The sequence below is a fragment of the Lepidochelys olivacea genome (genome assembly GCF_965140295.1).
Source record: "Lepidochelys olivacea isolate rLepOli2 genome assembly, chromosome: 24".
In the NCBI taxonomy this organism is placed as follows: Eukaryota; Metazoa; Chordata; order Testudines; family Cheloniidae; genus Lepidochelys; species Lepidochelys olivacea.
This window is the reverse complement of record NC_140434.1, coordinates 311707-327057: the sequence shown is the minus strand read 5'-3', so window position 1 is coordinate 327057 and position 15351 is coordinate 311707. Positions and strand designations below refer to the sequence as shown.

The following is a 15351-nucleotide window of genomic DNA, read 5'->3' as shown; positions in this document are numbered from 1 at the left end:
TCTTAGGCACCGAGAAGGGGGAACGGTGCTGGGAGGGTTCTGGTGCCGGTGGTGCGCTGCGTGCTGACGCTGAGATTCTGGGCGTAGAGTCTGATCTAGAGGGCTCCGAGGTCAGATGAAACGCAGCATCCAGGAGGGCCCTCAAGTGGATATCCTGCTCCTTCAGAGTTTGAGGGCAAAAGTATTTGCAGATCCTGCATTTATCCTTTCTGTGGGACTCCCCCAAAGCACTTTAAACAGCTCTCGCGGGGGTCACTAATGGGCATTTGCCGGTTGCACGATGAACATGGCTTAAACCCTGTGGAACGGGACATGCCTCATTCCGGGACATGCCCCATTCTCAGGCAAGGTCTCAGCTGGGATTCTAACTCCTAAACAATTATTCTAACACTTAACTTAAAGGTCTAAGTACCTATCAACTATGAACAAAGGAGACTGAACAATGGACTGTAAGAACAGCTAACACTCTTGTGATGCAAGACAAGGAGGCGCGACCAAGCATCATGGGTGGTAAGAAGGAACTGAAAGAGCATAGGGTTGGCAGTGCCTAATATACCAACACATGAACACTCAAGAGGGTGCTACCGCTAACCCTATGGATACCGCTAAGGCAAAAATCTCCAACTATGCACATGGGCACGCACACACCTAGAATGGAATCGGCATGAGCAAGTGCTCCAGACAGTCTGTGACAGGGTGGACTAGGCCCTGAGGCCCCTGCTGGAGACCAAACTACCTCAGAAAAGGGTAGTGGAGAGGGTCCTCCTAGTTGCTTAGAGAGGCAGCATCAGACACAGCCAATCAGGAAAGAGGCTGCAGGGATCAGCCGATCCGGGTCCAGCAGGCTTGTATAAAAGGAGCTGAGGGACAGAGTCAGACTGTGGGATCAAGAGGTGCTCCTGGCTGGCTGCAGGGGCTGAAAGAAGCTGGACAGATTAGTTGCTGTCAGGGACAGTGAGAGCCAGAGAACAGCTCTTGGTTCTCTCCTGGGACTAAGCAGGTAGTTACTGGCAGGGACCAGGGGAGCAAGGAAGGAGCTGCTGGCTGGCTGCTGGGACTCAAAGATGGGCTACAGGGAAGTGGCCCAGGGAACCATAGAGCAGCAATTAATAAAGGGACAGAGCATGAGGCTGCTATACTTAAAAGGTCCCAGGGTTGCGACCCGGAGCAGTGGGTGGGGCTGGGTCTCCCCACCACCCTCCAGACACTAGGGGAAGTGGCTACGCCCTAAGGAAGAGAATTAGAACTGTGGCAACCCAGGGAATGACTCAGCAGGGAGCTGTGGTCAGTGAAGTGAGTCCAAGAGGGATGGCTCAGCAGGAAGGCTGGGATCACTGAGGACTCAAGGAGATGCAAGGAGCCCCCAGGGAGGAAGCCATAGGAGGGCTGTTCAATACCAAAGTAGGAACCTTGCAACCCAGCTGGACCATATGAGGGTACCCTGACGGGCCTTGTTGGACTGTTAAAGACTGAGCCCAGTGCTTAAGGACGTTTTGGACCGTGTACCCCGGAAGGGGCTTGTTTGTTATGTACATGACAGAGTGTGACTCAGCTAGAGGGCTGAGTCACCAAAGACCTGCCTGACAAGTGCAGCGGCTGACAGAGGCACCGTGAGCGGAGGAAAAACTGCAGGCACAAATGCACTCAACCAGGGGGCTCTTGCATGAGGTGAGTGCAAACCATTACACCATCTAACTTCAGTCTCTGGTCAAAAGTAAAGCTTTGCCATCACAAACATGAAGACTGTGATGCAGTATTATATAGTTTAAAGACATACAAGTGAATCTTAAAATAAAATTCATGGGGCAGTTAAGCTTTCACAGAATTTATTTAGACTTAAAAGGAGGTTATGTTTTCTTTTGGTCTGGGCAAAACAGCTGTGGGGGCAGCACCACAAGAAGATGATCTACTGCTGTGCAGCTGGAAGTATGGCTGGCAGGGTCACAAGACGACTGCCCACAGCCATTTGTCCATCACAGCATTCTTTCATCTGTTCCCAAAAAAGGAAATTGCCCCAGGAGCATGGGGACAAGAAACTAAAACTGAGGAGGGCTGCAATTCTGCAAACAAACAATTTAAAGGAGGAGTCATGAGCACACATATTCCCAATGAGGGAAATCTGCAACTTGCCCCTATTAAAAATCTTGGCCAAGAAAGATAGCAACAACCTTTTTCAAGCAGAGTAGGATAGCAATCTTTAAGATATGCTATATACATCAGACCTTAACTCAGAACTTCCACTAGAGATGAGAAAAGCTGTTTATTGTTCTTATTTTGGATGATAGCTCTGTTATCCATGTCATGAGCTGAAGAGATCTCCTGTCTGTCATAATGTCCTGAACAAGGCAATAAATAAGTCCAAGAGTATTATGCAACTTCGAAGAAACCAGCAGGCACATAACAAAAAGCCAGAAAATTGTAGACCCAACATGTATTCCGACCTTAGAATCTTGGCTTCTATTAGTTAATATTTATATATTTTCAATACTATCCCCAGAGGAACATTACTCCCGAGGTAGGAAGAACATCTCTTGCATGAGGTAGTGACTCCAAATTTCCATTAGAAGAGGTATCCCACAGTAACTATTTTCCCCCAGGAGCTAGAACAATTATTAAATATAATTAGGAACGGAAGATGGGAGAGACTCTGAACTCCTCCACAAAAGCCCCTGTTGGGTGAATAGCAATGATTGGCCTCCATAATCTTCCTTTGTTTTCAAGGCCTCTGGCTTGCACAGGCACACACTGAACTACTTTTTTATCGGTCTCATGAGGCTGTAAAGAGTAATGCATGTTGTATTTTCAGAGACTTTTTAAAGTTTTGGGAGCTTCCGATAAAATCTGAAGCAAGTATCCCCTTTCTCTGAGGAGGGAGAGGCCTTAGGTTCTCATCTTCTGCAAGACTCCAAATGAGCCCCAATATAGATAAGATCTCCAAGCCTATGCTTTCTGGACATATCAAATCAGGATGCATCTCGTCAGCAAAAAGCCTTTATTATTTTTCCAGCATTAGCTGAAGACTGGGGAAAACCCACTTGTACACTAATACCAAACTTGCTATCCCAGGCAGTAAAACCACCCTAGGAAATAGAGAGGAGCTGAGGTAGATCTTAGACAGCATCCCTTTAATTCTTGGTTCTTTTCCCAGGGTTCATGCTCCACTGATGCACTGCACTGCATATCTGGGCTTCCTTCAGCCTACTGTAAGAAAACCTTTACACCTAGTTGAGTTGAAAGAGTGGGATCCTACAGTAGCAACCTATATAATTCAAATTCCCTAAGCATAGGCAGCAGAGGCAGAGAAATGAATGCAGACCTTACCCCTGCAATGGTAGGCTACAGCTTTCAATGGCACTACAAACATTTTCTCTGCTATCTTTTAGCTGTTGGCCCATAACTGATCCAAGGAGAGGCTCCAAACAGAAATGACAAAGCTCAGCAGAGCTGCAACTACTGCTATTGTCCTCCCACACTGCAGCGTGGGAAACCAGTTTTGGAGGTTCCAAAACATCTGAAGTTGTATAATGTAAAGAGCAAAAGGGAATAAGTGATCGATACCACATTGGAAAAAAGTAAGAATGCAGACAGTGGCTTCTACTGGAAACATGGACAAGCACTTAACTGTACCATCACTAGAGGGTGCTGTGTCATTATAACAGTTACATTCTTGCTCCCAAACCATGACGTTTTTACAGCCAAAAAAATATGGGTATGGGTAAAATTACATGAAACCTAGAAGAACACGTATTAACAGCTCTTCATTCCCCAACTACTAGTTCTATGATTTTTAATGAAACACCAAATAGTAGCTATAGAGGCGTTAATGATAAATGCAACAACTCCAAATGATAATTCATGCCTGCCCAAGAGGTGGAAAATAAGATTGGATTGTTATCAATTTTTGACTTACTAAACTGTTATAATAATTTGATTAATACTGGTTTACTGGCTAAGGGTTGAGAATCATTCCTCTCCCACTTACGATTTTAACTTGCAAAAGGGAAGTGGAGGAGCAAGTCTCAAGTTTCAGCCAGCAAGCAGAGATGGGATGGGAAAAAAGAAAAAAAAAAAAAAAAAAAAAAAAGAAGAGAAAAGAGGGCCAACCAATAGAAATGATCATACAAAGCCCACTTTCAGGTGACTCGTGTCACCCTAATGTCAGTCCTCCTTTAATCACTTTTACTGTAGCAGAAAGGGAAATGGGTGAAGCTTAGTCCTGGGATAGAATTGGTGATCATATTTATTCAAGCAAATAACTTATAAAAATATTGTGATAAATTGTTCCATGGTTGCCCCTCTGAAAAAAAGGAGGAACAATACACTGGAGAGAAGAATGGGAAATCCATTTAGGACATTACAGTGGACAGCAGTAAAAGGGAATTAGGTGGTTATGAAAAGATCTTTAGCGTATGAGTATCTTCTCTGTGGACCATTTCCATTTACTATTACATTCAGTCCCATCATTCCAAGACATGGAATAATCTATTAATTTAATAAACCACAGTGGTTTTTAAAATAAAAACTATTATACTAGATGCCAGATTGCAAGCCCCTTACTCACACTGGTAAGAAGTTACTCACGAGTAGTTCCACTGAAGTCAATGAATTTGTATAAATAACTGCTCACCGATGTTAGTGAGGCGCTCACAATCTGTCTCTAAGTAAAAACAGGAAAGTCAGATGTGCCTAAGAGACATGGATTTTTTAACTTGGATCATAGTCAGGAATCTCTGGTGTGGGTTGTGAAGGGGATATATCACATTTATGTCTTACAGTGATTTTCATACACCCTGATTTTCTTAATTATTTTGTGCATGTTGACAGTTACATTAGAAGTTTGTTTAAAAGACAGATATAAGTGATTCTTTTTTAGCTTTGCATGGGACTAAAGAACAACTTTTCAGTTTACAGTTCAGTCTTGTAGAAGCTTATGATATGCAAAATACTAGCAGTAATTTTTTAAAATGGTGGTATGCAGTCCAAGAGACAATAATTAGTTACTGACTTCAAGGATCCTGTTAGGCTGCATCCTGTAATACATTCCACTTGCAAAGAACTCAGCCAATGCAGATCAGTTACATCATTTTCAGTCAGTTATGGCACCGACAGTCAAAGCGGTCTCTTTACAGTTTAAAGAGAGACTGGTGACTGACTTAATCAGTCGATTTAAAAAAAAATTTAAGATGATTATTATGGGCCAGAGACCACTATCTTTATGCACACTGAATAATATCTTATTTCATGAGCAGTCTGATACAAATGGGACTACTTATGGAATAAGGTCCTACTCATTGTGAGAAAGAATGTAAAAACTGGCTCTAAATATCAGTATTAATAAACCACCATAGCAAGGAATTTCTCCACATCCCTTTTGGAGTTCTTAAGGTTCATATTTCTTCCACTCTACACCTATGAAGCCTTGAAGCCTTGCGTGGCAGCAATGTTATTTCTGTCAAAAGACCTGGCACAGGACTTAAAGTGGGGAACTCTGTGAAGATTTAAAACATGTTACCTAACTCCTCTGTACCACTCTAGATACTATAGTGACAAGCACACTTATAAATGCTTAATCAGTCAGTTTCTTCATCTGCAAAAGCGGGATAATAATCCTTACTTATCTTTGTAAAGTATTTTGAGACATAGGCCTTGATTTTCAGATGTGCTAAGCATTCACATCTCCAAATGAAATCAACAGGAGCTGCAAGTACTCAGAATCTCTGAAAATCAGGTCCCTACTGTAGAAAAGTGCTATTAAGTACTAGGTATTATTATTTATCTTTTGGAGCTCATCAACACTGCTTTAAGAGTGAAATTTGCCCCAATGCAGAGGACCAGCACAAGGTCTAAGTACTATGTACAAGAATCTCCTTAGCTTTCCCCCCAGAGGGTAAGAGACGCCAGACATGCCCAGTTATCTACATGCAAGGTGGGGGGTGGACATATATATAGGCTCCTGTTTCTTAGTCCTTGTAAGGGGGAACCATGCCCTTTGCAGGCCTTCTTAAGTCTCTTCTGATGGGGACTCAAAAGGAAAATTAAGTATTTCAGTGTACCCAAGAATAACTTCTTCCTGGGGCCAACAGTACCTTCTTAGTTCTGGGCTATCTGCGCAGCAGATTGCAAGGAGTCCTTCCAGCTGGGCTGCTGAATCTGGCCCACTTTGTCAGGCTTTCCATGGGAGTTTGCTGGGCTCCCCACAGGTCCTGGATGGAGATCTCCTGGACAGTAGTTCCCCCTGTGGCTTCAGTTTCCTGCTCAGGGTGATCTCTCTCCCCTGCTGACTACAGTTTCCTCTTTTTTAAAGGCCTGCTCCCTACAATACATAACTGACAGGGCCAGAGGAGCAGGGCTACTCCTGCACATAGGGCGTCTCTGGCACTTTTGTCATCAGTGTGGGGTCTATACACCCCATCACATTGTGTTTGGAGAGCTTACGGGGTTAGTAATAGTATATAGACTTTGCGCTGAACTTCTCTACATTCATGCCCAATTCTGATAAATCTAGATATTCACTTGAACTTTTAATTAAAATTTGAAAAGTGACATGTCTGCCCACCACACCTGCAATGAGTGCTCCAATTGTCTGGGTAGGCTTCTGGCAGGATCATTAACATTTTATTACAAAGAAAAAAAAGATTCTCAGTTCCTCAGCCATGGTAACATGTCTATCTGCTCCAGTGGGAATATTCTACTGTAAACAAAAATGCTCAGACAACTAGACATTTAACGCTTAATTTCAGAAAAGACTCTCATCTTGAGAAACAGAACATCCGAAGGACAGTACCACTACCACAGCTCGGGGAGGAAGTGCTTTCTAACAAACAACAGCTGAATAAAAATGCAACTGCAGTCTCATTTTGGTCAAAACAAGAACCTCACAGCTTCTTCTTACAGTCTTGCTCAAATAACTACATTCTAATGTGAAAAGAGATGTAACTGGGAACAGTTACTAAACTATACACCAGCAGGTCTCACTGTAGTCTCTGAGGCATTTGCTAATTGTCTATGGAGAGCTCACTGGTCACATGATGCCTGCCCTCCTCTTGGTTTCCATCTGCCAAATCCCATTCAAAGGAAACTAAAAATACAATACTTTACTAACATAAACAATTGCTGTAGCTGTGGCAGGGATGTTATATGATCACAAATGGGAGGGGAAGTCGGTCCATGCAATCAGAAATGGGAGGAGAGATGTCCATGAAACAATCTCTCTATTAAGTTGTGAGCTATGTTGTGAAAAAAAGTTTAAAAATCTCAGTTCTTTACATTAAACATCACATATAGAAAGAAGCAGATGAACAGCACTTATCTATAAAATGAATAGGAAGCAGAGATGCATCTTTGGTAAAACATGAAGTTCCCTCACTTTACAAGCCAGTCACACTAAAGATGACTGTGTTATCATAAATCAATAAAAGCAAGACAACTAATGGCCCGTTTTATGTTGACACTGTGCTCAGTACCTGAGTATCTTAAGCTCCGCCAGCCCCTTTATTGTCATGATCTTTTAGGTTGTTGAATAAAGCTGTCTTACCTTCTTCAAGGCTGATACTCAGCAACACTTTCAGATTGCTGGCGGTTGTTTTCTGACTGGGGTTACATTTTAAATCTTCACTGGGTCAGATTCTGATAATTATCATGCATGTAATTTTTCACAGGCTTGAATTAAGTTGGTGGTTTTATTTCAGCTGCATATTAGTAGCAGCTCTTCAAGGTTCTAGTTGAAAGAAGAGAGTTTCCTGGAATATCAGACAGCAGCGTTTCACTGGTACTACTTACTCTGTTGTTTTGTACACATCAGAGTACAGCCCCGCCTTCTGGTACTTCTTCTTTGGGGGCCTAGGAGCCTTTTTCTCACGCTGGGTAAAAGTAGGCAAATGCTGCTCAGTGTTTTCAGATTCATGTGCCTTCCCTATGGCTTCGAGGTGACTAGGTGATTCAGTTGATGTCTCAGAAAAGCTGGAAGAAAATGTAAAGATGAACTTATTTCACCAGTATTATTCTATATTGTACAAAGAAGCCCAACAAAGAAGTCTCTGAATGGCCAGATGACTATCATATTAAAACTTTTTTTTGCCAATTTTTGGAACTGAGACAGGATATTTTACAAGTAACAATTAACTTTGTACAAAAACAAGAAATCAACTTTATTGGAGTGTAAAGCACAAAGTAACTTAAATATCTGTTTTATATATGTATAATCATAAACAAGTGTCTAGCAGTCTGTGCATGTATATACAAATAGGCACATATGCTCACACCATGTTACTAAATTTCTCCAGCCTACAGAGAGAAATATTTAAAACTTTAGAACTAATTTCATTTCAACGTAAATTCATTTTTGGTTCTGGAAACAGTAAGCTGTTTGTTAACAAACTGAGGAAGTTATTCAGCACTCCTCCAGAATTTTAAGATGATTATTTTCCTCATAGTCATGAAAACCTAGGGCTTGATTCTCTCTCATTTATACTAATATATATCAGAAGTGACTCCACTAAAGTCAATGGGACAACCCCGTGTTGGTGAGTGTAACTGAGGGTATGTCTACTCTGCAAATGAAGGTGTGACTGCAGTGCAGGTAGGCATACCCATGCTAGCTTTAGTCTAGTTAGCATGGGTAACAGTAGCAGCGAAGACACAACGGCACAGAACCCAGGGTGGGCCAGGAACTTGAATACATACCCAGAATGTCCACCAAAGCCTGCACCGCCACATCCATACTAACAATGTTACTTACGCCAATTAGATTAAAGCTAGAGTGGGTACACTTACCCGTGCTGCAAACACCCCTTCATTTATGGTGTAGACGTACCCTGAGAGGATAATCAGGTCCTTAGTTTCTAAACAGGGCTTGACGTAGTCTCTATGAAATGCCCTGATGATGGAATAATATTCAATTGTTATAAAAACTGGGTATTAAACATAGGGTATGTCTACACTGCATGCCACTGGTATGTAGGGTATTTTTTGCTACATGCTGTGGTGAAAAGCAGGCTGCACTCATGCTGCAGTATCTAGCTACACACATCAGGGAAAGACTTAGCAAGGTGGAGGCAGCAGCGAAAGGCTCTGTCAGCAGGAAGCTGCCAGAGCCTTTGTACACTGCCTCCTTGCTCCCAGAGTCTTTTCCTTGCTGCTGAAGCCTTTCCCTGTGGCAGAGAAAGACTCCAGCAGTGGGGAGGCAGCAAGACATCACATTGCTAAAAACAGCAGTATAGACAGGTGAGGCATTGCTTGGGTGCGTAGAGTACATACCCACAGCGTTCCTATTTATACCTGGACTAAAGGGCACGCAGTGTATGTACTCCACTCACCACCACAAGGAGTGTGCAATTTAGATGTGCTCATAATGGTCTTATCCACACCTGACCCATTTCAGAGTTCTCTATTTTGATGGGCTTGGTCTGCAACCCCATACAATATAGACTACTTTAAGCTTTGTTTCTAAAGCTATTGTAAAAGTAAGAATGGCAGCTTGCTGCTGCATAGGTTGAATTATTAGCTAATGAATGTCTGAAGCAGATGCTGACCCAGTACGGCCATTCTTATGATGTTATTTTAAGCAATGCAAAGTCTTGCTACCTTAAGAATCAAATAAGGAGCAACTTGTGATCTGTGGTGTTATATACAAACGCTAACAGTAAATACTGCCTGGCCAACACATCCTGGACCAGTGAGGGGAAAGTTCTACTCATATCTTACTGAGGGATACAGAGATGGCACTGAGATTTGTCCCTCTGTTGGTGAAGACTAACTGATGTAGAATTTAGCTTTCCCACATAAAGGAATTAGGTGGAGCTGTTGAAGTGCCATGGTTATGACAGGGTTCTATTTTGCACTTAAAAAAGAGTTCAACCTCTTTTTTTTGTATGAAAAAGACAGTATATCTGCCCCAATTTTTCTGTACATAACTTCTGTATAAAACTTATATTTGAAAATCCTCAGAAAATTCATCTGTTAATTTTTGGTTTCTAATCAGTTTAAAATTGGCCTAAAAAGTTCACATTACTAAGTTTCACGATAATTTGGGCCCCTCTAGGATAAAAACTAAAAACACATTTTTAACATTCTACAATGAGAGTTTGGAGGTCTGGGGTAAATGTAATTTGTAGTTAATTAAACACAAACAATTATTAGCATTATTTGTCATAATTTAATCTTTATTTTCTGCAGTTAGCTGATGAAAATAATGGTTTATGTTATCTACTTCCACTGTCCAGTGCAGTATGTGGACACCTTTTTGAGCAGTTTAGGAAAGGAGTAAAACTACCTTTTGACATATGCCCCCAGTTATGTTCCCTGCATCTGAAACTGGGTTATGCCCGCCTTCCAGCACCCTCTTCCCCAAACATAAGTGGGCATGATTTTCCAGAACTGTGCAGAATAGAGAGTAAGGAAAAGTTTGAGGCAAATGTGGTCTGTTTGTGGTGGTAAGTTTGGGGAAGGAGGTACTGGAAAAGTGGTATTCCTTTTGGGGAAGAGTTATATTTGTGGTCATCATCATAGCTTATCACTTCATTGTCTGTGATGTACAGTGACTGCTCTAGTGGTAAGGTGTATGCCTTAAATTTTCTTTGCTTCTTGGTTTTATGTTGGGTATGTCGTATACAGATCGTCCTTAACTGACACAAAATGTAGTGGTTTTATATATTAATTTATATTGGGCATATGCCACACTTGAAGAAAATTCAAGTCAAAGACCTCCCTGATGCATGGAACTGTTATTTTCACTTCTTCACTGGGTGGTGTAGGGACAATCTTTGTTATAACCTTTCTGTCACCTGAACTGTCAACTATAATTACAATAGCCTAAAAATATTCTTTGCTAATCAGTCAGACAAATAATTTCCATTAATTGCTCCATCTGAAGCACAAGCCCAAAAGGAGAATAGGTTTCTCCAAGATTTTCTGTATCCAGTGTTTGCAAGTCTGAATGTTAGAATTACTGTACTTTAGATGCCCTCTCATTTTGGTGAGTCATATTCAATAGTTTAAAGATCCTATCTGAGATACCTTAAAGAGTGCTGATTTTAAGAAAGCGTTGGGCACCCCCCTTCTGAAAATCAAGTCCCTTTAAGGTTTTTCAAATTTGGCACCCTAATATTGAGGCACCCCAAAACAAAAGTTACTTCTAAAAATCTGAAAACCTAACTCCCTAATGGCAGTTCCTCCAGGTCCAGGCTGAAGCACACTGGTAGAGCAATGAATGGGAAATGTATCTATTTAGGTACTTATATGGCTTTCATCATCATCATATCTGAAAGCATTAATTAATTTTATCCTCAGAGGCAAGTTTTATCCTATTTGTAAATCTGAGGCACAACACAGATTCAGTAATTTGCCCAAGGTTACACAAGAAATCCACGGCTGAGCCAGGAATTTAACCCAGGTCTCCTAAGTCCAAATTTACCAAGCTTTCTCCCTACAGAGCTACTGCTGCCTCCAGTACTATAGAGAAGAAAATTACTTTGATATTAGGGCTACTGATTTAGCACTTTTAATGAACACTAAATTCACTTTAACAAAAAACAAAATTTAAAAAGAAGTTATAACTTAAAAATAGCACACGCTGATTCCCTCTGAATCGATTCCCTCTGTCAGAGAAATGCACCTAGCAGTGTATGTAAGATGGGGGATGGAATAGTTGAAGTTCTGGAGAAACACATTTCCTACAGGTTTCAATTGCCAATTCTTTGAAGGTACAGAAATGTAAAGGAATTACCTTTTATTACTCTCCTGCTCATCTTCTGGTACAGACTTCTGTTTTTTCCTGGCCTGTTCCTCTGTAAGCCATCTCTTCCTCTTCCACCCTTTTCTGTGCTCTGCATTCAAGTTCACACTCTGTACTACAGCTTCGATTACATCTGTGATAGTATCAGGTCCAAGGTGTAAAGTGTTGCTCTCTTTCCTTCCCTCTAACTCCTGACTGACAAACCGAGCCGCCTGGAAAGCCTGCATTGAAACTACAGCCTGTAGTGGGTATTTCCGGGGCCTGCCTGGCTTGCGCTTCACAAAGTTATTCCCTGTCCGTGACTGCCTTTGCAGCTTTTTGGCTTTTAGAATTTTATTGACGTGGTCCAGATTTTTCTTGGTTGCCAAAATCTTGTTGTAACTACACATTTTTCTAGCCTGTCGCTGCATAGCTTCAACCACACTTCTCTTCAGATGATGTGGGGAGAAGCTGCTTGGTAATCTGTCTGAAAGAAGTGAGATGCCATCATTGCAAGAGTCACTTGGAACTGCTGGAACTAACAGACTGTCCTGTTTTCCCAGGACTCTCTCTCTGTTGTGGTTTCGACCAGGGCTAGCTGAAGGTGGAACAGATACATTTGCAATGACTGCTTCTATGGTTTTGTCCAGTGCAGCCTGGCTGTCATGTTGTGCCATGCGCTGCAGTAAACTATCCACTGAATCATCTACAGCAATCCCCAGTTTTGCTCCTCGTGTGGGTATTCCAATCACTGGAAAACACAAATAAACATAAGCATACTAGAACAGATTTTAGTTATGATCATCACTAAATTCTATGAGGTTTAAAACAAATTACAATGGCTACATGTCCCCCTTGATCTCAAAATACTAAGGAGATATTGCCAAATTTTAATTTCTTATAATAAAGCTTCCAATAATTACACATTGTAAAGATACTTGTTTTTGTAACAAAGTCTTACTAGGTAGGAGGACTAGGGATGGAAGTAAGAGGGGTACCTGCATTCTGTCCTATGAATTTCTTTCACATTTTTCTTTTCTCTTTGATCTAACCAGATCAGCACACCTTGTTTTCCCTCTTCAGTTTCTTTCAGGGCAGAATGATAAAGGCATTGTCAATTAAAAAAAAGCCTGGAAGGATGCATTAGTCTGCAGCAGTAAAGTGCTTAAGAGTATGCCACTTTTCTTCTTATGTTCTGATCCTGAAAACACTTGTGCACATGAATTCAAGTGTGAAAGTGTTTTCAGGATTGGGGGGCTTTGAATTGTAAGCTCTTCAGGGTAGGGATCATGTCTTTGTATGTGTTTGTAAAGTACCATGAAAGGGGATGATCCAAACCGTTATCATAATTATAGCTGTTCCTCCCTACCCCTGCTTAGATGGTGATCAGCATTTGGAATCTTGTCTCCAGAACTGCCTGCAGAATCCAATATATTAGAATTTAAATAAAGAAAAATTACTTGGACACCAAGGATGCCCTGGAAAGTAAGTTGGGTAGGACTCAGGATCACAAACACTGGGGAAAAAGGACTGCTATTGTTGGGTTCAGAAACAAATTTTCCCCAGTTGGATCAATTCCTATACAAATAACAACATTCTCAGAAATTCTGTGAACACATAATTTAAATGCTGATCAAATGTTAAGCACTATTTCAAATCATTAGCTACACTGCTAATGACACTGACTGTGCATTAAGGAAATAACCTGGAATACCTGGAGAAAGCAGCAAGATCATTTACACAGGAAACAAACTTAGCTTATTTTTTAAACAACATGAATGCTATTCTATGTGCTTTGCATCTTCATCTTTACACTGTTACTTGGAAGAGAGAGTTCCAGATCAGCCATGCTGTTTATGCAGTATAAGAAAGGATTTGTTCTAAATGAACTATTTCCCAAAGATGCCCTGTTGGTTTTTACAGATAAGATTTATTAGAAGAAACTCTGCTCTCTATGGAATAACAGGAATGCTCTTAGTCTTCTCATAAATATATTTCAGTTACAAATTTGCATTTACAAAATGTTACAGTAATTATTGCCAATTATTGAGATTACATCTACTTAAACAGCTGGCAGGTAAGACAGTAGAGTGTCTTTTGGTGTAAGCATAACTTTTAAAGGAAAGACACCATGAAGCATTGCTGTCAACAAGGTTTGTATTTTCTGGCAGGAGGGAGATTGTCTATTAGCTCAGTGGTTCTCAATGAGGGGTACATGTATCCCTGGGGGTAAACAGAGGTCTTCCAGAGGGTACATCAACTCATCTAGATATTTGCCAAGTTTTACAACAGGCTATATAAAAAGCACTAGCGAAGTCAGTACTACAATTTCATACGGAAAATGACTTGTTTATGATGCTCTATATACTATATCAGCAGTTCTCAAACTGTGGGTTGTGACCCCAAAGTGGGTCGTGAGTTCATTTTCATGGGGTTGGCAGGGCTGATGTTAGACTAGCTGGGACCCAGGGCAGAAAGCCAAAGCCCGAGCCCCCTGGCCTGGGGCTGAAGCCGAAGCCCAAGTAACTTAGCTTTGCGGATCCTCCTGTGGCGTAGGGCCCCAGGTAAATGTCCTGCTTGCCAGCCCCAATGCTGGCCCTGAGAGTAGTAACAGACTCAATATTTTGAAAAACTTAATTGTTGCTGTCGCTTCACTGGCTCCCAGAAAGACAAGTCTCACAAGAGAAAAACAGGCTCAAGTATCACACTGAAATATAAGTACGATATTTATAGTCCAATTGATTTTTTTTTTATAATTATATGGTAAAAATGAGAAAGTAAGCAATTTTTCAGTAGCAGTGTGTTGTGACACTTTTGTATTTTTTATCTGATTTTGTAAGCAAGTTGTTTTTAAGTGAGGTGAATCTTGGGGTACGCAAGACAGATCAGATTCCTGAAAGGGAATACAGTACAGTAGTCTGGAATGATTGAGAGCCACTGCATTAGCTGACAGATAAGACACAAACAATTGAAGATAAGTCTTTGTGTTCACCAGTCCAAGTCAAATACTCAGAAGACAAGAAAAAGAATATTAATGAAACTGCACACACTGCTGAGTTCTCAAAGTAACAAATCTACAAACACAAGTGACAATAATTTTCAGAGATAGAAGGCAACTTAAATGAGAAAGAACTGGCCATTCAACTTCTAAAATTTTCTTATGACCAAATCACTTCTTAAAGGTGTTTAGAAAGAAATACAAGAACACGGGTTAGGTCACAGCTATTAGGGTCAACTGTGAACTCTTAGAAACCTCATTCTCACTGAAACAAGGGGAAGATTCACACTGTCTGCTTTCAATTTTAGATGCAATATTAAAAACAAATAAATCATCCTTAGCTCTGTTACAACTTGTTAGATAAAAAATGCTAAGGAAATGGAATGTCTCTGGGATTCCTTATAAGCACACCATCTGTTTAGTAAACTGAGCTATTGTAAACAGCTGCACTAACTGAAGATAATCAAACTACACAATACAACACATTTTCAGACGTGTCATTTGATGGTCCGTCCTTGAACTGGTGTTCCTGTTTTGAAACTAATCCAAAAAGGATCAGACAAAGTGTATGATCCCAATGACAGCTGCAGCACTGGTCATGCATGCCTAGAGCACTTGCTAACAAAGACGCTTTCTATGACAA

General features: G+C 41.0%; 1 protein-coding gene across 1 annotated transcript in view; it reads right to left on the bottom strand.

Annotated features, from left to right (window-relative positions):
- Nucleotides 1–15351, bottom strand: part of ASH1L (ASH1 like histone lysine methyltransferase) — a 155867-nt gene that overhangs the window by 52004 nt on the left and 88512 nt on the right. Inside the window, exons 5-6 of the mRNA XM_084613398.1 lie at nt 11723–12461; nt 7780–7959 (exon numbers count right to left, since the gene is read on the bottom strand). Of these exons, the coding sequence (XP_084469524.1) occupies nt 7780–7959; nt 11723–12461 (919 nt within the window). The remainder of the gene's footprint in view (nt 1–7779; nt 7960–11722; nt 12462–15351) is intronic.